Source organism: Somniosus microcephalus, chromosome 12, assembly GCF_052327205.1.
Source record: "Somniosus microcephalus isolate GS21.2 chromosome 12, FLI_Smic_1.0, whole genome shotgun sequence".
Classification (NCBI taxonomy): Eukaryota; Metazoa; Chordata; class Chondrichthyes; order Squaliformes; family Somniosidae; genus Somniosus; species Somniosus microcephalus.
Window position 1 is genome coordinate 160,821,782 of NC_140998.1, and position 21,208 is coordinate 160,842,989.

At 48.2% G+C, this 21,208-nt stretch overlaps 1 protein-coding gene across 1 annotated transcript in view; it reads left to right on the forward strand.

The window, feature by feature from the left end:
* Positions 1-20,619, forward strand: part of LOC147109642 (putative G protein-coupled receptor 139) — a 38,333-nt gene extending 17,714 nt beyond the window's left edge. Inside the window, exons 3-4 of the mRNA XM_086002333.1 lie at positions 15,673-15,796; positions 19,704-20,619. Of these exons, the coding sequence (XP_085858459.1) occupies positions 15,673-15,796; positions 19,704-20,619 (1,040 nt within the window). The remainder of the gene's footprint in view (positions 1-15,672; positions 15,797-19,703) is intronic.
* The last annotated feature ends 589 nt before the right edge of the window (positions 20,620-21,208 follow it).

The following is a 21,208-nucleotide window of genomic DNA, read 5'->3' on the forward strand; positions in this document are numbered from 1 at the left end:
ATTGATGCACTGACTCGCCGAGGAGTTGGTGACGTTGTCTAAAAATGAATCGCCGCAGGAGGGCACTTTGTGGGGCAGAGAAGTGTGTGCTTAACAGACCCACAGCCTCATCATATGTTTGGATTGAGTCTGCTGTGCATAATGTCCCAAGAACACGCTGGCCCTCCGCTCCCAAGCCTTTTTCCGAGCCGCACTCACAGTTTCTAGTCCAAGAGCAATGAGGTAGGTTTCAAAGGACTGTAACCAGCGAACCCATGGGATCGGGGGCTCACCGGGTAGTGCAAGGAAGGAAGGAGCTGGTGGAAGAGAGATTTCAGCCATCCTCGTCGCCAAGTGTTGCGTTATCAAAGATAATCCAGAGACCGTCAGTGAGTTCAGTTCATGCTGCTTTTAATATGGCTGCCACACACACACACGTCCAGGCACAAGCAATCGAATACCTACACACAATACAATGATCACAGCACTATCAAACTCCATGTGCTCAAGCCAAGGCAATCGAGTACCTACCACCAAATGTCAGACATAACAGGAAGGAATTCCAGAGTGTGGGGAATGGTGACTGAAGGCTCGGCCACCAATGGTGGTTCTAATGGAGAGGTGTGCACAAAAGACCAGAGTCAGAGAAAAGGACAATTCTGGGGTGGGCTGGGAGGGTTGTATGAGATTACAGAGATAGGGACTGGTGAATCTGCAAAGGGATTAAAACATGGGGGATGGTCATTTTCAATTTGAGTCATCGGAGGACCAGAGGCCAATGTAGGTCAACAGGGACAGGGGTGATAGGTGCCTGGGACTTGGTGCGAGTTACGAGATGGGCTGCAGAGTTTTGGATGAGTTAATGTTTGTAGAACGTGGAGGACGGGAGGCCGACTGGGGGAGCATTGGAATAACTAGGTCTGGAAGTGACAAATGCATAGACCCTCTTTAAAGCCCATCTCTTTGGCCATCTTCTTTATGTCTCTGTGCGACACCTTGGGACAGTGTTCTGTTATGGGTGGTGTATAAATGCAAGCTGTGGTTCCAACACACGGGTATCCACAGGTATCACCATCTACAATGTACAGGGCCTTTATGATTACTGAGCTCATTACACAATGAGGTTACAAAAAGTTTATAGTTTTAATACCTAAGCTCCTCGATCTGCATAGCAGAGAAAATAAGGAGCGTTTTTTAACCCTGTCCGTATAAAATACACGAGGCAAATACACAAAAACTGTCTAAAAATTACTGACATTTAATATTGAATTGAAAGGACACGGCCCATAGAAACTTCAATACCATAGATGAAACTACCTATGTTTGATGGATCAATAATAGTCCTCTAACAGGGTCACATACAACTATATTTTCGATGGAATGTATCCTTTGAGACAGTGTAAGCTCCAGTTAATTATATTTTATTCCATGATAAGCAGGTGAGATTTCACATGATTGTCTCCACTTGTTTGTTCAATGAACTGTAATTAATATTAATAATGATGTAACTGAATGATCTCACTGGAGATTTCCCTCCTGTATAAATACAAGGCCCCTCTCGATGTATCGTGTAATCCGGCAGAGCTGTTCCTTCCGGCACCAACAGAAACCATCACGTCTCACAGAAAATGCGTGAACCAACAATACTCCATCAGGTAGAAGACATTTACTACCCTGTTCTTGCAGTTACTGGAATTCTTGGTAAGCCAATGAACCATTTAATATAAGCAAACGACATGTTTTTTGAAATGTATTATTTTTTTGATTTTTAAAATCCTCTTTAAAACCTTATTTTGGCGATAACGCATTTCAGTTATTAGGTAAAATGCCAGGCTTAATTTTTCAAGAAGCATTTTGAGTGATTCGATTGTTTCATCAACAAACCAGAAAAGGCAACTGTTTACATAGGGAAACGTGATTATAAATGTTTACATATGAAGTTTCAATATTAAATGTTGGCATAAAAGCCTTGCCAAAAATAGTGACGTAAGGAAGTGAAGGATTGTGGACAGCACATGGCACCATACCCAGGACTGTTAATTATATATATTCCCCTAATTGTGGACATACGTTGAGCTGGTGGACTTTCCCTCTCCTAACTGGCCCACCAGGGCTGCCTCTCCTCAGCTGTCAGAACATAAGAACATAAGAAATAGGAGCAGCAGCAGATCATACAACCCCTTGAGCCTGCTCCGCCATTCAATAAGATCATGGCTGATCTTCTACATTAGTTTCTCTTTCCCTGTATCCTCACATCCCTTGATTCCCCTAGTGCCCAAAAATCTATCGATCTCAGTCTTAAATATATTCAATGACTGAGCTTCCACAGTCCTCTGGGAAAGAGAATTCCAAAGATTCATAATCCTCTGATTGAAGAAATTTCTCCTCATCACAGCCTAAATGGCTGACCCATATTCTGGGACTGTGACTCCTAGTATAAGACTCCCCAGACAGGGGAAACATCCTCCCAGCATCTATCCTGTCAATCTCCTTAAGAATGTTATATGTTTCAATTAGATCACCTCTCATTCTTCTAAATTCTAGGGAATATAGGCCTAGTCTACTCAATCTCTCCTCATAGGGCAATCCCCCATCCCAGGAATCAGTCTCGTGGACCTTCGCTGCACTCCCTCTAATGCAAGTTTATCATTCCTTAGGTAAGGAGACCAAAACTGTACACAATACTCCAGGTGTGGTCTCATCAGAGCCATATATAATTGCAACAAGACTTTGTTACTCTTGTACGCTGATCAACTTGAAATAAATGCTAGCACATCATTTGTTTTCCTAATTGCTTGCTGTATCTGCATGTTAAATTCCGGTGATTTGTGTACAAGGACACCCAAATCCCTCTGAATAACAACATTTACTAGTTTTGCTCCTTTAAAAAAAATCTGCTTTTCTATTCTTCCTAGCAAAGTGGATAATTTCACATTTTCCCATGGTATTTTCCATCTGCCAGCTTCTTGCCCAATCATTTAACTTGCCTATATCCCTTTGCAGACTCTGTGTCCTCCTCACAGCTTACTTTCCCACCTAGCTTTGTATCATCAGCAAACTTGGTACATTGCACTCGGTTCTCTCATCTAAATCATTAATATAGATTGTAAATAGCTGAGGCCCAAGCATTGATCCTTACTGTACCCCACTACAGCCTGCCAACCGGAACATGAACCGTTTATTCTGAATCTCTGTTTTCTGTCTGTTAACCAATCCTCAATCTATGCTAGTGTATATCACCCCCAATCCCATGAGCCCCAATCTTGTGTAACAACCTCTTGTGTGGCACTTTATCGAATGCCTTCTGAAAACCCAAATATTCTACATCCACTGGTTCCCCCTTATCTAACCTGTCAGTTATACCATCAAAAAATTCTAATTGATTTGTCAAACACTATTTCCCTTTCATAAAACCATGTTGACTCTGTCTAATTGTATTATGATTTTCTAAGTTCTCAGTTAACTAGTCTCTAATAATAGATGCTAGAATTTTCCTGACAACTGTTGTCAGGCTAACTGGCCTATAATTCATTGTTTTCTCTCTCACTCCTTTCTTGAACAACAGGGCTATTTGTTATCTTCCAATCCAACAACAACAACAACTTGTATTTATATAGCACCTTTAAAGTAGTAAAACGTCCCAAGGTGCTTCACAGGAGTGTAATCAGGCAATAATTGACACCGAGCCACATAAGGAGAAATTAGGGCAGGAGACCCAAAGCTTTGTCAAAGAGGTAGGTTTTAAGGAGCATCTTATAGGAGGAAAGAGAGGTGGAGAGCTTTAGCGAGGGAATTCCAGAGCTTAGGGCCTAGGCAACACAAGGCATGGCCACCAAAGTTTGGGCGATTATAATCAGGGATGCTCAAGAGGGCAGAATTAGAGGAGTGCAGATATCTCAGTGGTTGTGGGGCTGAAGGAGATTACAGAGATAGGGAGGGGCGAGGCCATGGAAGGATTGAAAACATGGATGAAAATTTTGAAATTGAGGCGTTGCTTAAACGGGAGCCAATGTAGGTCAGCGACCACAGGGGTGATGGGTGAATGGGACTTGGTGCAAGTTAGGACACGAGCTACCGAGTTTTGGATCACTTCAAGTTTACTTAGGATAGAACGTGGGCGGGCAGCCAGGAGTGCGTTGGAATAGTCAAGTCTAGAGGGAACAAAGGCATGGATGAGGGTTTCAGCAGCGGATGAGCTGAGACAAGGGCGGAGACGGGCGATGTTACAGAGCAGGAAATAGGCAGTCTTAGTTATGCTGCAGATGTGTGGTCAGAAGCTCATTTCAGGCTCAAATATGACACCAAGGCTGTACACAGTGTGGTTCAGCCTGTGACCGATGTTAGGGAGAGGGATGGAGTCAGTTGCTAAGGAACAGAGTTTGTGGCGGGGACTGAAAACAATGGCTTCGGTGCATATCCAAGTGCTTTATAAATGTGATGAAGGTTTCTGCCTCTACCACCCTTTCAGGCAGTGAGATCCAGGCCCCCACCACCCGCTGGGTGAAAACATTTCTCCTCCAATCCCCTCTAAACCTCCAACCAATTATTTAAATTTAACCCCAGCCTATCCAATCTTTCCTCATAGCTAAATTTCCTCAGCCCAGGAAACATCCTCATAAATCTTCTCTGCACCCCCTCTAGTGCAATCACATCCTTCCTGTAATGTGGTGAGAAGCACGCAGTATTCCAGCTGTGGCCTAACTAGTGTTTTATACAGTTCAAGTATAACCTCCCTGCTCTTATATTCTATGCCTCACCCAATAAAGGCAAGTATCCCGTATGCCCTCTTTACCACCCCATCTACCTGCCCTGCTACTTTCAGAGATCTGTGGACATGCACTCCAAGGTCCCTCTGATCTTCTGCACATCTCAGTGTCCTACCATTTATTGTGTATTCCCTTGCCTTGTTAGGTGTGCCTCAATGAATCCGAGACTCAACGTTAACGGAGCAAAGCAAGGCTTTTATTAACTTAGAAAGTAATACACAGTGGAGAAGTGTCTCTCATCCAGAGATCTGCTGTACTGCCTGTGAGACACGCTGGGGCCTGCTTAAGTAGGGGCCAGGTATGGGCGGAGCCCTACACACAATACAATACAGGTAAGGAAATGAAACTGAAACTAAACTCCCCTGCTTGTCACAGTCACAGGCACAATCAAACAGTGCCTGATGAATGGCATATTTCATCACACTCACATTTCTCCAGATTGAATTCCATTTGCCACTGTTCTGCCCACCTGACCAGTCCATTGATATCTTCCTGCAGTCTGCAGATTTCTTCTTCATTATCAACCACACGGCCAATTTTTGTATCATCTGCAAACTTCTTAATCATACTTCCTACATTCAAGTTCAAATCATTGATATATACCACAAAAAGCAAAGGACCCAGTACTGAGCCCTGCGGAACCCCACTGGAAACAGCCTTCCAGTCACAAAACAACCTTCGACCATTACCTTTTGTTTCCTGCCTCTGAGCCAATTTTGGATCCAACTTGTCACTTTGCCTTTGATCTCACGGGCCTTTACATTTGTGACCAGTCTGCCTTATCAAAAGCCTTGCTAAAATCCATAGAGACTACATCAAATGCACAACCCTCTTCAACCCTCCTTGTTACCTCCTCAAAAAATTCAATCAAGTTAGTCAGACACGACATTCCCTTAACAAATCCATGCTAACTGTCCCTGATTAATCCTTATCTTTCTAAAAGAAGATTTATCCTGTCCCTCAGAATTTTTTCCAATAATTTTCCCACCACCGAGGTTAGGCTGACTGGTCTGTAATTACTCGGTCTATCCCTTTCTCTCTTTTTAAACAACGGTACCACGTTAGCAGTCCTCCAGTCATCTGGCACCACACCTGTAGCCAGAGAGGATTGGAAAATGATGGTCAGAGCCTCTGCTATTTCCTCTCTTACTTCTCTTAACAGTGTACATGTGGAAACTGAGGCTGTGTTTTCAGATGACGTCGCCAAGTGGCAACATGTAGATGAGAAATAGGGGCGGAACAAGGATAGATCCTTCGGGGACACCAGAGGTAACTATGCAGGAACGGGAAGAGAAGCCATTGCAGGTGATTCTCTGGCTACGATTAGGTAGATAAACATGGAACCAGGCGAGTGCAGTCCCACCTAGCTGGACGACGAGGGAGTGGCATTGGAGAAGGATGGAGTGGTCAACCATGCCAAAGGCTGCAGATAAGTCAAGAAGGACGAGGAGGAATAGTTTACCTTTGTCACAGTGACAGTCACAAAGGATGTCATTTGTGACTTTGAAGAGAGAGGTTTCGGTACTGTTGAGGGATTCAAACATGGAGTTGCAGGAAACATGGGCACAAATTTGGGAGGTGACAACACATTCAAGGACTTTGGAGAGGAAGGGGAGGTTGGAGATGGGGCAGTAGTTTGCAAAGACGGAGGGGTCAAGGATTTCTTTTTGAGAAGAAGGGTGATGACAGCAGATTTGAGGGAGAGGGGGACAGTACCTGAGGAGAGAGAACAGTTAACAATGTCAGCTAACATGCGAGCCAGAAAAGGAAGTTGGGTGGTTAGCAGTTTGGTGGGAATAGGGTTGAGGGAGCAGGAAGTGGGTCTCATGGACAAGATGAGAGCGGAAAGGTCATGAGGGGAGATCAGAGAGAAATTGGAGAAAGATGCGAGTTCAGGGCTAGGGCAGGGGGGAACCTTAGAGGAAGTTTGGCCCGGTGGGCTAGGGGAAGGAAGGGATGTGGCAGAGGCAGCTGAATGGATAGTCTCAATCTTAGAGACCAAGAAGTCTATGAGCTCCTCACACTTGTTGTCGGAGATGAGGGTAGTGGAGACAGGGGAGAGGGGTTTAAAGAGACGGGTAGCAGTGGAGAATAGAAGCCAGGGTTTATCTTTGCATTCCAGAATGATTCTGGAATAGTGAGCAATTTTAGCAGATGTGAGCAGGACCTGATAATGCTTTATGTGGTCCAGCCAGATCTGGCGGTGAATGGCTGAACCAGTTGTCCATCATATCCGTTCAACTCTGCCTCCCTTGGACTTCAGGGAGCGAGGATGAGGGCCGTACCAGGGGGAACAGCCAGGGTGAGAGAGAGTAATTGTTTTAGTAGGGACTAAGGCATCAATGGTGGTGGTGAAGGTGTGGTTGAGCAGATCAGTAGCTGCAGAAATGTCATGCTGAATGGAGGGCCAAAGGCTGGACAGTTGGGATTTCATAAGTGCAGTTGTAAGACAGTTGGGAGAGTGATTTTTCCTGGGCAGACACTGCAGGAAGTAGGGTTGTGGGGGGCAGGGGGTGGTGGAAGTGGGAAGTGGTCAGAGATGGCCTTATCTACAATTGACATGATAGGAGTAGCAAGGCCACGAGAAACGGCCAAGGGCGTGGCTGTGAATATGGGTTGGGGTGTTTACATGGAGGGAGAGATTAAGGAGGATAGGTTGCTAGTGAACTCAGAGGAGAGAGAGCATAATGAGTTGAGATGGAGGTTGAAATCAGGCATGGCTACCCCTGGACAAATCCAATTCCAGATATGGATCCCATTTAGCCATCCACGGGGATTCTACAATCTAGTGAATTCTGGAAGATCAAAACCAATGCATCCACTATCTCTGCAGCCACCTCTTTTAAAACCCTAGGATGTAGGCCATCAGGTCCAGGGGATTTGACGGCTTTGTCAGAACCTGTCCGATTTCATAACCAGAGTTCATCAACCATCAGCCCCTTTTTCCATCGCCTCATCTTCCTGCTCCCCTCACACACGCTCAACTCTGTCACTACAGCAAAACCTGAATTAATTCTGAACTTCATCTTCTTCAGTACTTACTGTGCCCTCATCTGCTCTTTTTCCTGACCTTTGCTCTCTGCTATTTGTTATGATTCATGCAATTTGTTCATTTACTAATTTCCAAAATAATTATTGATATTTGAAATATATCTCTGGAACAAAACGCTGACACAGTTATAAAGATTTCAATTGCCTTGATATCGTAGTCAGTGAAACATTCAAGTGGTAAATGCCGCACAAAGTCATCTCAAACTAATGCTTTCTTTTGGATCCCTATCCGTAATTCCCATGCTCTCTGGGATTGCTATCTATAATCCCCACTTTCTCGGTGATTCCTATCCATAATTCCCATGCTCTCTGGGATTGCTATCTATAATTCCCACTTTCTCGGTGATCTCTATGCATAATTCCCATGCTCTCTGTGATTCCTATCCATAATTCCCATGCTCTCTGGAATTGCTATCTCTAATTCCCATGCTCTCTGTGATTCCTATCTTAAATTCCCATACTCTCTGGAATTGCTATCTATAATTCCCATGCTCTCTGTGATTCCTATCCATAATTGCCATGCTCTCTGGGATTGCTATCTCTAATTCCCACATTCTCTGTGATTCTTATCTCTAATTCCCATGCTCTCTGGGATCCCTATCTGTAACTGCCTCACTCTCTGGGATCCCTATCTGGAATTGGATTTGTTCAGTGATAGTCATGCCTGACCTAATTGAAACTTTTGAGGAAGTAACTAACCTGGTCCATAAGTGAGTCTCAGCTTTTCACTATCTCTATTAATGACTTGGATGAAGGAATAGAAAGTTATATATCTGAGTTTGCTGATGGCACTAAGTTAGATTTGAGCAGAAAGTTGCAAAGGGACATTGGGCCTGAACTTGCAGTCGGATGCCCCCGAACCGCAATAAAACTAGGCACCTAACTGATGGTCCTGGATCCACAGAGACTCGTGCTCCTGGGCCTCTTCGCATATGCATGCCTAGAGGCCCACATATCCCAGGGACACAGGCGGTTCGTAAGCATCCCTGGGATCACGTGGACCGGCCCAACCAATCAGAAAGGGGATTCCCATTCTGCTTATGGGGATTCCTTTTACGTACGGAATCCCCAAAAGCTTAATAGGAATCACCCAAAACACATGTACACAACACTGAAATTTAAAAAATCATTACATGTTTTAAACTAATGAAAATACAACTTAATTAAACATTTAAAACAAAAATTAAATTTTTTGAAAAGAAAGTAAAGACTTTTCAAGGGGCCGAAAGTTACACGAGTTTATTTTACAGGTTTAAGAATGTTAAACGATTTTTTTAATGTTATTTTACTATTTATTTAAACCCTTACGCTGGTAAAAGAAGGCCTTATGTCTGCTTTTACCAGGCGTAAGAGTTTCATGGGCATTCGCTGGGCAGTAGTTGGGCAAATAGCCCAACTCTCCACCAGCGAATGTCCATTTCCCGGGCATGCGGTGGATCAGTCAAGAAGAGTCTCGACAGGCAACAAGTTCCGGGTTTTCATGCATTGACTTCGCGTGTGGAAACCCGGAACTTGCGAGGCACTTACGGCCGCATATGCACCGCGTACTCGGTCATCAGCCCCGGAAAATCTGGCCCAATTGATTGATTACGTGAGTGGGCAAAACTGTGACTGTTGTGCCTCAAGGGGTTTTGTACCCTTACCTATATAACAATTAAGAAGGACCCCGGGGTGGAGAGTTTAGTTAATGGCCATTTTATTTACAATGTGCTTCTTCACTCAATGCACTACATTTCCCATAGTGCATTGCAAATCACCACTACGGTATCCCATGTGGGACAATTCTAATACACATTCAAAATACACAACATATTTCCTCCCCCTTAAAATAGAATGTCCACAAAACAGAATAACTGAAAATGACTATAACTTTGGAAGGGACAGTAGACTGCGTCTACACTCCGCTAACCCTGGGGATTATTCTGCCCCATGCACACCGGTTAGCACTAACTGTAACTAAGGCGCTCTGGAGGCTGCCTTTCTCTTTGGGGGTAACGCCTAGTCTCAGGAGCAGGCTCTGGCTGGCTCTCCCGTGACCCTGCAGGCATGGCTTCCTCCCTCGATGGCACAAGAGTGGATGGTGCCACCGTCTCAGGGTCGGACGACCAGTCCCTGCTGGAGCCCCCAGCAGGTCCTTGATCCTCTGTTTCTTGGGTTACCTGTGGTGACTGTCTTGGCAGTAACTGGTCTACATGCCGTCTCCATGTTTGGTCGTCTCCGGTGCGGACTCGGTATGAAACGGGGCCCATCTTTTGAATGACCGTAGCCGGGACCCACCGCTCCGGGGTGGTGTTTTTATGCGCGAGGACTTTGCCTCCCACCACAAAGTGTCGTTCTTTGGACCTCTGAGCTCGTCTGCTGATTTGATCCTGCTGATTGGCATGCACCACTGCTTCTGTGGACGTGGGCCTCAGCAGGTCAAGGCGTGTCCGTAGCTGCCTTCCCATGAGTAGGTAAGCAGGAGATGCTCCAGTCGTAGCATGAGGTGTGTTTCAGTATTTCAGCAAGAAAGCATTCAGGCGCTGCTTTAGAATAGCATCACTTCTTGCCGCTTTCAACGCGCGTTTCAGCGTTCTGACAAATCTCTCCGCCAATCCATTCATGGATGGATGATAAGGCGCGGAGAACGTGTGCTGGATTCCATTGCTCTTGAGGAACCCCTCCATCTCCTGGGATGTAAACTGTGTTCCATTGTCGGTTACGATCTGCTCCGGCAGAACAAATCGCCCGAACATCTCTCTCAGAGTCTCGATGGTTTTCTCCGTAGTTGTAGTGGACATTACTGCAACCTCCGGCCATTTGGAATGGGAGTCCACCGCGACCAGGAACATCGCTCCTTCCACTGGTCCCGCGAAGTCCAGATGGATCCGTTGCCATGGTGTCGCCAGCCATTCCCATGGATGCAGTGGCGCTGCTCTTGGCGTATCCCTGGTTGTCTCGCATGATGGGCATGATTTCGCTCCAACTTCAATTTCATGATCCAGACCGGGCCACCAGAAGTAGCTTCGTGCCAGCTCCTTCATCCGGACAATACCACAATGTCCTGAGTGCAGCTCGTTGAGGACACGTTTCCGCAGCTTTGGTGGTATGATCACTCGAATGCCCCAAAGGAGGCATCCTGACATGACAGACAACTCCTTCCCTCTTGACAGGTAAGGTAGGAGCTCAGGTGGTGCGTCTGATACCCGTGATCCGTCTCCTCGCATCACCCGATCCAGCACTTTGGATAGCGTAGGGTCCACTCTGGTCTCTTTCTTGACCTGCCGGGCCATGACAGGGGCATTGCTCACCATGTCAAAGTAGAAAATCTTCTGCTCACAGCCTTCAGAGGGCACAGGCAGCGGAAGTCTTGACAATCCGTCCGCATTGCCATGTGCTGCTGACCTCCGGTAATTCATGTTGTAATTGTGAGCACTTAACATCAGCGCCCAGCGCTGCATCCTGCACGCTGCCAGGGAGGGTATTCCTGTGTGTGGACCAAAGATCGATGTCAGAGGACGATGATCCGTCAGCAAGGTGAATTTCCTTCCGAACAAGTAGTGATGGAACTTTTTGATTCCAAAGATGATGCCCAAAGCCTCTTTTTCGATCTGTGGGTATTTCACCTCTGCCTTGCTCAGGGACCTTGACGCGAATGCAATCGGCTTCTCTTCACCTGAGGGAAAGATGTGGGACACGACCGCGCCGACGCCATAAGGCGACAAGTCACAGGCCAGCTGAATCTGCAACGACGGGTCAAAGTGCATCAACACTCTGGGGTCAGTCAAAGCTGCTTTGGCTTTCTTGAATGCAGCTTCGCACTCCTTCGTCCACGCCCAGGCCTTGCCCTGACACAGCAACTCATGTAATGGCTTCAACAGTGATGCCAGCTGGGGAATAAACTTTCCGTAATAGTTCAGGAGACCTAAGAATGACCGCAGCTGGCCGACATTTGTAGGTGCAGGAGCATCGGCAATGGCTTTCACATTCGACGGTGCTGTGTGTAGGCCGTCTGCGTCGATGACATGGCCTAGGTACTCCACTGATGGCTTGAAAAATTCGCATTTGTCCTTGCGAATGCGTAAGCCATATTCTTCAAGTCTTCCCAGTGTCTTCATCGGGTTCTGCAGATGCTCGTTGTCGTCCTTTCCTGTGACAAGGATATCGTCGAGATAACATTGTACCCCTGGAATGCCGCTTAAGATCTGGTCCATAGCCCGCTGAAACAATGCTGGTGCTGACGTTATATCAAAGGGTAGGCAGCAGTACCTGTAGAGGCCCTTGTGGGTGGTGATGGTGAGGTACTTCTGTGAGTCCTCTTCTACATGCATCTGCAAGTAGGCTTGGCATAGATCAATCTTGCTAAATTTCTGACCGCCTGCTAGACCCGCGAAAAGATCTTCGATGATGGGGAGGAGGTACTGTTCAGCTGAGAGCACAGGATTCACTGTTACTTTGAAATCTCCACATAAGCGAACTGCGCTGTCACTCTTCATCACTGGTACCACGGGCGTGGCCCACTCACTGTGCGAAACCGGCACCAGGACCCCTGTCTTGACCAGACGCTCCAGGTCAGCCTCCACCTTTGGTCTGAGGGCGTAGTGAACGTTCCTGGCCTTCAGGAATCGTGGCTGGCTGTCAGGCTTCACCTTGAGTTTGACCGTAATCCCCTTTATACTCCCCAATTCTCCGTCAAAGACAGCCGCATGCTTTGTCAACACTGCCGCTAGCCCCGCCTCTTCGACTGACACCGCATTCACTTTTTTCCAATCCAGATGAATTTTCTCCAACCATGGCCTGTCCATCAGCGATGGATAGTCACCCTTGACCACGTAAACTGGCAGCATCACGGTTTGTCCATTAAGCTCCACTTTGACCTCCGTCTTACCCAGCATTGGGACTGTTTCCCCAGTGTAGGTCTTTAAGATGAGCTTGGCCGGCGTCAGTGATAGGTGGTTCAGTTTTTCTTTGAATAGCTTCTCTGAAATCAAGGAGACAGCGGCCCCCGTGTCCAGCTCCATTTTGACCGGTATTCCCTCTAGTAGTGGAGTGACTCCACAGCCTGATGAGCCTCCATTCACCGTTAACACATGGAGATTCAGCTCCCCATCAGAGTCTGTGTCACTGTCTTCCTGTTCTTGTTTCACCATGTGTAGGTTTTTCTTTTTAGAACGCCAGTTGGATGTGTTTCCTTGTTTGTTTTTGTGTGTCTCTGTGTAGGATTGTTTGCTTTGCCCTTTACACGCATGTTCAATGTGTCCTTTGTTTTCACATTTCCGACAGGTCAGGTCTTTACACCAGCAGTCAGATGGCTGATGACCTGACCTTCCACATCTGTAACACTCTCTGGCGCCCCTTGCATGCTTATCCGGTGTAGCTGCTACCCTGTGCACTCTTGTTGCAGCCCCGAACAGCTGTGCATCTTTAGCTGCTAACTCCATAGAGACAGCGAGCTCCACTGCTGATTTAAGCGTCAGTTTGTCAGTCGTGAGCAAACGCTTCTGTGTTGCTTCACATCTTAATCCACACACAAACCTATCACGGACAGTGTCATTTAGAGTTTCAGCAAACTCACAATGCTCAGTTAGCTTCTTTAGCACTGCAACATATTTGGCGATGGACTCACCCTCCCCTTGGTTTCGTTTGTGAAACCTGAACCTCTCGGCAATCAGCAGCGGCTTGGGTGCGAAATGTGTTTCCAAAACTTCCACAATCTGATCATATGTCTTAGCGCCGGGCTTATCCGGGTGCATCAAACTCCGTAACAAGCCAAATGTTTTTGCTCCGATCACACTGAGGAACGTCGCCACTTTCACGTCATCTTTAATGCCATTTGCAGTCACGAAAAATCCAAAATGCTCTGTATAAGCACTCCATTGCTCCGCCGTTTCATCAAATGGTCCAAACGCTCCGGTTAGCATAGCCATTTTGTTTTCTTTTTTTTTCTTTACAGTCCTTTTCCTCCACTGTTTTTTAATTTTTACACTCCTTTTCCTCCACTTCGTTTCACTGTATCGTTACTCTCCCCTTTCTTATTTGTGTAACACATGAACCGCCACCTTTACGAGGCGATTGCATCAGCACTAAACTGCGGGCGCGCCATTAAGAAAAGACAGGAACTTCTTACTTTAAACATCGCCGATTCCAGTGCAAAGTGATGCGCAAGTCCGTCGTCCTCGTCGCCAGTTTTGTTGTGTCTCAAGGGATTTTATACCCTTACCTATATAACAATTAAGAAGGACCCCGGGGTGGAGAGTTTAGTTAACGGCCATTTTATTTACAATGTGCTTCTTCACTCAATGCACTACATTTCCCATAGGGTATTGCAAATCACCACTACGGTATCCCATGTGGGACAATTCTAATACACATTCAAAATACACAACAGTGACGATGGAGTTCAATGTGGGGAAGTGTGAGGCCATCCACTTGGGACCTAAGAAAGATCGATCCCAGTATTTCTAAACGGCAAGAAGTGAGGAACTGTGGAGGAGATTAGAGATTTGGGCCTAGAAATTCGGTTGGTAGCGCCGGCGCTGAGCGCCTAAAGAGACCTAGAATTGGGGCGATACCCTATGTTGGGGCGGTCGCTATGAAGATAGCGACAACTCAGATATTGACTATACATTTAGCGCCTGCGCTAAGTGTTTGCGCGCGCCCGCGAGCGCAAGCAGATCATGACGTAATTTTAGTGTGCAACGCCTTCTAGGAGCGCCTGAGCGCATATTGGGTGGCGCCCGGAGCCTTAACGCCTAGCGCTATTAGTGACAGTTCGAGGGAGGGCTAGCAGGCCCTTCTCGGAGTAGGGGGGCGCTATTTAAAGGGGACAGCTCTAGTGCAGAATCTTCAGCCACTTGGCCTGCTCATTGCGATCGCTGCTGGATAGAGTTGGCGAGCTACTGTGGAGCGGAGTTTTGGGAATTTAGCTTTACAGTACTTGGGACCTTCAAACCTGTCCGAAGCACTTGCAGCACTACACCTAAAAGCCTTTTGACCAACTGGCATCCGAATGGGAGCTTCTTTGGAGGGCAACGGCCTCATCGCCCAACACTGTGAAGGGGCAGGGAATCGGCGGGAGAGAGGGCCGGGATTGGCCAGAAGGAGGAGGGGCAATGGAGGTCAGCCAATCCGACGGGATGCTGCGAGGGTCTTTAGGCAGCAGGTGACAAGCCTTGACATGTCGGAGGAGCAGTGTTTGTGAAGGCTCCGATTCTGGAGGGACATTGTTACTGATCTGTGCCACCTGCTTGGTCAGGATCTGCAGCCGCGTGAACGGTGCAGAACCTTTCTGTCCGTGATTGCTAAACTGACTGATGACCTCAATTTTTATGCCAACGGATCCTTTCAGTCAGACATTGGGGACATTGCGACTGTCACTCAGGTTGCAGTCCACTGTTGCATCCGGCAAGTTACAGATGCCCTTTATAGGCGAAGACATCAATTCATGACCTTGCCTCTGACCCTGCACAAGCAGGCGGAGCGCGCGCAGGGTATCGCTTCTATTGCAGACTTCCCCATGGTGCAGGGGGCGACTGACAGCACACACGTGGCTTTGAGGGCGCCATGCCATCATCCTTAGGACTTCCGCAACCGCAAGGGGCTCCACTCCCTCAACATGCAGCTGGTCTGTGACCACCGCCAAATCATCATGGCAGACACCGCGCATTTCCCAGGGTGCAGCCACGATGCCTTTATCCTGCAGTTGACCTCAGTTTGTAACCTTTTTGAGGGGCTGGCTCAAAGATGAGGCTGGCTTACTGGGGACAAGGGCTATCCTCTCTGGCCATGGCTGATGACAACACTCCGTGTGGTTGACACCCCAGCAGAAGAGCTGATCAGCAGCGGCCATCAGGCGACCAGGCACAGTAAGCAGCACACTATTGGTCTTCTCAAAAAGCGTTTCCGATGTCTTGGACATTCGGGGGGATCCCTGCAGTACTCGCCGCAGCAAGTGGGACACATCGTCGTCGTCTGCTGCATGCTCCACAACTTGGCGAATCGACGCACCCAGTCAATTCCAGCTGTCCCTCAACGACCAGCAGAGCAGGCGGAGGAGGAGGAGGATGAGGAGGAGGAGGAGGAGGAAGAGCAGGCAGAGGAGGAGGATGAGGAGGAGGAGGAGGAGGAGGAAGAGCAGGTGGAGGAGGAGGAGGAGGAGGAGGAGGAGGAACAGCAGGTGGAGGAGGAGGATGAGGAGGAGGAGGAGGAGGAAGCGCAGGTGGAGGAGGAGGAGGAGGAGGAAGAGCAGGTGGAGGAGGAGGAGGAGGAGGAGGAGGAGGAACAGCAGGTGGAGGAGGAGGATGAGGAGGAGGAGGAGGAGGAAGCGCAGGTGGAGGAGGAGGAGGAGGAGGAAGATGGAAGGGCTGCTGAAAGTGGAAGGGCCATACGTCAGAGGCTCATCAGGACTCGTTTTGAGACCCCTGTGGCGGAATGATGAGAGTCTTAACTCATGCGCACTTTGGATGTTTGACGGCCTCTGAATGCCAGCATCACTGAAAGTAGTCACGTGCACCATGCCACATTGAAACTTCTGTTTATTGGCACTAAAGTCTTTCATTACAGCAAAACAACGTAATGCCAACAGAAACCATAAGTTACTAAATAACTGTGAAATCTTCGGCAAAGCCGCAAAACTCAACAAACCTTCTGCAAATATAACAACAGGTGAGGGTGTCCTTGAATTTGGACAAAGAAACGTCTCAGCACCTCCCTCTACAACTGGCCCCTTGAGGGAGAACGACTTCTCTTTCGCGCCTGGCCCCTTCCCTCCCTGCTGCTCCTACGTAATTGGACCCCAGTGGTGGGCTCAAGGCTGGGGGGCGCCTGCTCACTGTGTGGAAGCGCAGAAGCCCCTGAGGGACGGCCTGGCCGACCTCTGGGCTTGGAGGGTGCGGACGCAGGATGCTTGATGTGACCAAGGCTGGAAGCAGTGTGGCCTGCAGGTGGTGGCAGCTGCAATGCAGACGTCCCAGCGCTGGCATGTGCAATGGTCTCCTGCCGAGAGAGGACACCTGCACCATGGTCGGACGACACACTGGCTATCTGAGGGGAGTGGCTCGGCTCATCTGCCACAATCGCATGCTCCACGGATTCCTGGCCTTGTACGGGACTGGAAGGGCCCGGGGTGATCCTAACTGATGCAGAGAGGGTGGCTGCAGTGAGAGATCGCGTTGCCTCAATCTGGGTGTGGAGGAGCCCAGCAAGTGACTGCGTGGCAACAGTGAGGACCTGTGTGCCAGGTGCCAGTGCTTCGGAGAAGCCCTGGACAGTTCTTCCCATTGCTTCGGACAAGGCAGGTGCCGACCGCTCCACTGCCTCGGACAAGCCCTGGACAGACCTTTCCAGGGATTGTCCGAAGCCCTGAACAGTCCTTTCCATAGCCGACTCAAAGCCGTGGACAGTCCTCTCCATTGTTGGGCCGAAGCCCTGGATAGTCCTGTCCATTGTTGCCCCGAAGCCCTGGATAGACCTGTCCATTGTTGCCCCGAACACCTGGAGAGTCCTGTCCATTGTTGCCCCAAAGTCCAACATACTCTTAGCCAATGAATCTATTGACTCAGGCATCTTCTCCACTGCAGCCATCAGCTCCATGTGTCTGACCCGGGCCTGTTTGCTCATTTCAGCCAGGCGACACACCTCATCTGCACTCTGTGCAGCAGTCATCACTACCTGCCTTGCCCTCCGGGGAGACGGTGGCCGAACTTGCCTATCCCCCTTGCGTTGCTGCATGCCGCTTGGTCCGGCAACTGGTTCATCCTCAGAGCCTCCCCACCTCCCCTCCAGGGAACTACTATCCCCAGTCTGTAGATGTGTCCGCTCCCCGGATTCTGCAATGGCTGGTCCGGAGTCCTCCTGCTCCTCGCCTCCGGTGGCACTGGAAGTGGCAGCTTCAGTGCGTTGAGCCCGAGTTGCTGCTGATTCATCTGAAAGTAGGGAGGTGGAAGAGTGGCTTTAGCAAAAGGACAGCTTTGCTGAAAGGCATGCCAGATTGCGGCAAGGCTCTGACATGGCTACACACTGAGGATGCATGCTGGCGGGGGGACCAAGTGGAAGGCAACAGGTGAAAAAGGTGAGAGTCTTACCCTCGCTGTCGGAAATGGGGTCGGCAGATGCAGTGGTCACTGGACCAGACAGACGTCCTCCAAGTATCTGGTGCACTCTCTCCTCCAGATCCGTGAGAGTGACCACTTGTGGAGGTCCGCCACCGGTTCGACGCTGCTCCTTTCGGATCGTCGCCAGCTTGGACTGCAGGGGAAAGAAGGGGAAGTTCTGTTACATGATGCCTTGAGAGGTAATCTCATGCCCCCCATGGTGCAAGAGCCCTTGCATGAGGCCTTGAGACATCATCGCATGCCCCCCATGGTGCAAGAGCCCTTATATGAGGCCTTGAGACATCATCGCATGCCCCCCATGGTGAAAGAGCCCTTACATGAGGCCTTGAGACATCTGTCCATGTGTGTGTCCAGAAAGGGCCATGGGTGCTTGCTGGCAGATGGCCATTGGGGCATCATTGCAACAGGGTGGCCGAAGTCAGCTGCAGATGGAGGGAATCAGAAGTTTGGTAAACCATCACTCACCCTAACGATCCGTGTGAGGTCGTTGAATTTCTTCCTGCACTGAACAGGGGTCCTGGTCGCCATGCTGCTGGAGCTGACCCTCACAGCAACCTCCCTCCAAGATCGTCGGTAAGCCTTCTGATTCGGCCTCTTGCCACTGTCCGGATACAGGACATCTCGACGGCGCTCAACTGCAGCCAGCAACTGGTCCAGAGCCTCAGTGCTGAAGCGCTCTGCTCTCTGTCTAACCTTCTCCATGCTCAACAAGTTTCTACCGCCAGAGAAGGGCGAGCGCCGATTCTGAGGCCTACAGGGCGTTGGGTGTTGAAGCTCAGGCTGACTGACCCACCCCTTTAAGAGCCGGCCGGCGCCTGGAAGTCTCGTGGTTTCCCGTAATTGAGATCACCTGCGCTGCGTCCGTCCGCGTCGATATTGAGTAGCGCCTGAACCTTTGCGCCTTAGGAGCACCGTGCAACAGCTGAATTAGCGCCTCAATCCCCTTTGGGGGCGATGCAACCCAATATCTCGCCAGGCAGCGATAACTTTCGTCTGGCTATAAACTTAGCGCACCGCCAGTTCTAGCGCCTCAAGCGGGGCTATACCCAATTTCTAGGCCTTGGGATCCAAGTAAAGAAATCACTAAAAGCTCCTGGACAGAATAATTAAAAAAGGTTAATGGAATGTTGGCTTTAACCTCAAGGTTGGCTGGAATAAAAATTGGTGGAAGTTATGTTACAGCTGCACTGAGATTGGGTTGAACCTTATTTGGAGCACTGCACTCAGTTCTGGGCACCTCACCTCAGGAAGGATATCTTGGCCTTGGAGAGGGTGCAGCGTAGATTCACCACAGTGATACCGGGGCTGAAAAGGTTAAATTATGAGGACAGGTTACATACATTAGGCGTGTATTCCCTTGAATATAGAAGATTATGGGGTGCACTAATGGAAATGTTTAAGATGATTAAAGGATATGAGATGGCAGATAGAGAGAAACTATTTCCTCTGGTGGGGGAGTCCTGAACAAGGGGGCATAATCTTAAAATTAGAGCGAGGCCGTTCAGGGGTGATGTCAGGAAACACTTCTCCACACAAAGGGTAGTGGAAATCTGGAACTCTCCCACCCAAAAAGCTGTTGAGGCTGGGGGTCAATTGAAAATTTAAATACTGAGATTGATAGATTTTTGTTAGGCAAGATATTGAAGGTTACGGAACCAAGGCAAGTAAATGAAGTTAAGCTACGGATCACCCCTGATCTAACTGAATGGTAGAACAAGCTTGAGGGGCCGAATGGCCTTCTCCTCTTCTGAAGTCCCTATGTTCCTTTGCAATTGTCTTGCTCTCTGAGGTGTCTATCTATAATTCGCTTCTTTTTTCTATTTATTCCAGTTAACTCAGTGGCCATTCTGATCCTGTCCCGAGGAAAGTGCGGTCTCTCTAAATGTATCACCCACTACCTGGTGGCCATGGCGGTGGCAGATCTGCTGGTCGTTTTCACTGACGTGATACTGTTTACAGTTATTCCTTTTCATTTCCCAGGTACTTACCTGGACACCACTCCTGCATCTTCTCTCGTACATTTCCTGCTTTCTGCAGCCACAGACATTTCTGTCTGGTTCACCGTCACTTTCACCTTTGATCGATTTGTTGCAATTTCTTGCCAGAAGCTGAAAACTAAATATTGCACAGAGAAAACTGCGAATGTGGTTATAGTGACAGTGAGTGTGCTGTTCTGCTTAAAGGACATTCCTTGGTACTTTGTATTTGAGCCTGAGTATATCATTGATAACACACCCTGGGGCTACACCTTATCACTGAGCTATTACACCGAAGCTGCCTGGGTCGCATTTGACTGCCTCAGTATTATTTTAACCCCTTTCCTTCCATTCGTTCTGATTTTACTGCTCAATGCTCTGACTGTCAGACACATTTTAGTGGCCAGCAGAGTCCGCAGGAGACTACTGGACCACAGCAGTAGTGAGAATCACAATGACCCAGAGATGGAGAACCGAAGGAAATCCATCATTTTACTCTTTGCTATATCTGGCAGTTTTATACTGCTTTGGTTGACAAATGTTCCATATTTCTTGTATTGGCGAATTATTAACATTTATGAATACACAGGTCCCCATGATCCTGCATATATCACTGAACAATCTGGCTACATGCTGCAGCTTTTGAGCACGTGCACCAACACCTGTATTTATACAATGACCCAGACTAAATTCAGAGAGCAATTGAAGAATGCAGTGAAATATTCGTTCAGTGCAATTGTTAAATTAGTTAAGTGATTAAAGCATAGAGTCATAGATAGAGTCTTAGATTTATACAGCACAGAAAGAGGCCCTTTGGCCTATCGTGTCCGCGCCGGCCATCAAGCCCTATCTATTCTAATCCCATTTTCCAGCACTTGGTCCGTAGCCTTGTATGCTATGGCGTTTCAAGTGCTCATCTAAGTGCTTCTTGAATGTTGTGAGAGTTGCTGCCTCTACCACCCTTTCAGGCAGTGAGATCCCGATTCCAACCACCCTCTGGGTGAAAAAGTTTTTCCTCAAATCCCCTCTAAACCTCCTGCCCCTTACCTTGAAATTATGCCCCCTGGCTATTGACCCCTCTACAAAGGGGAAAAGTTCCTTTCTATCTACCCTATCTATGACCCTCATAATTTTGTAAACCTCAATCAGGTCCCCCCTCTGCCTTCTCTGCTCTAAGGAAAACATAGAAACATAGCAACATAGAAGATAGGAGCAGGAGTAGGCCATTCGGCCCTTCGAGCCTGCTCTGCCATTCAATGAGATCATGGCTGATCATCCAAATTCAGTACCCTGTCCCTGCCTTCTTCCCATATCCCTTGATCCCTTTAGCCTTAAGAAATATATC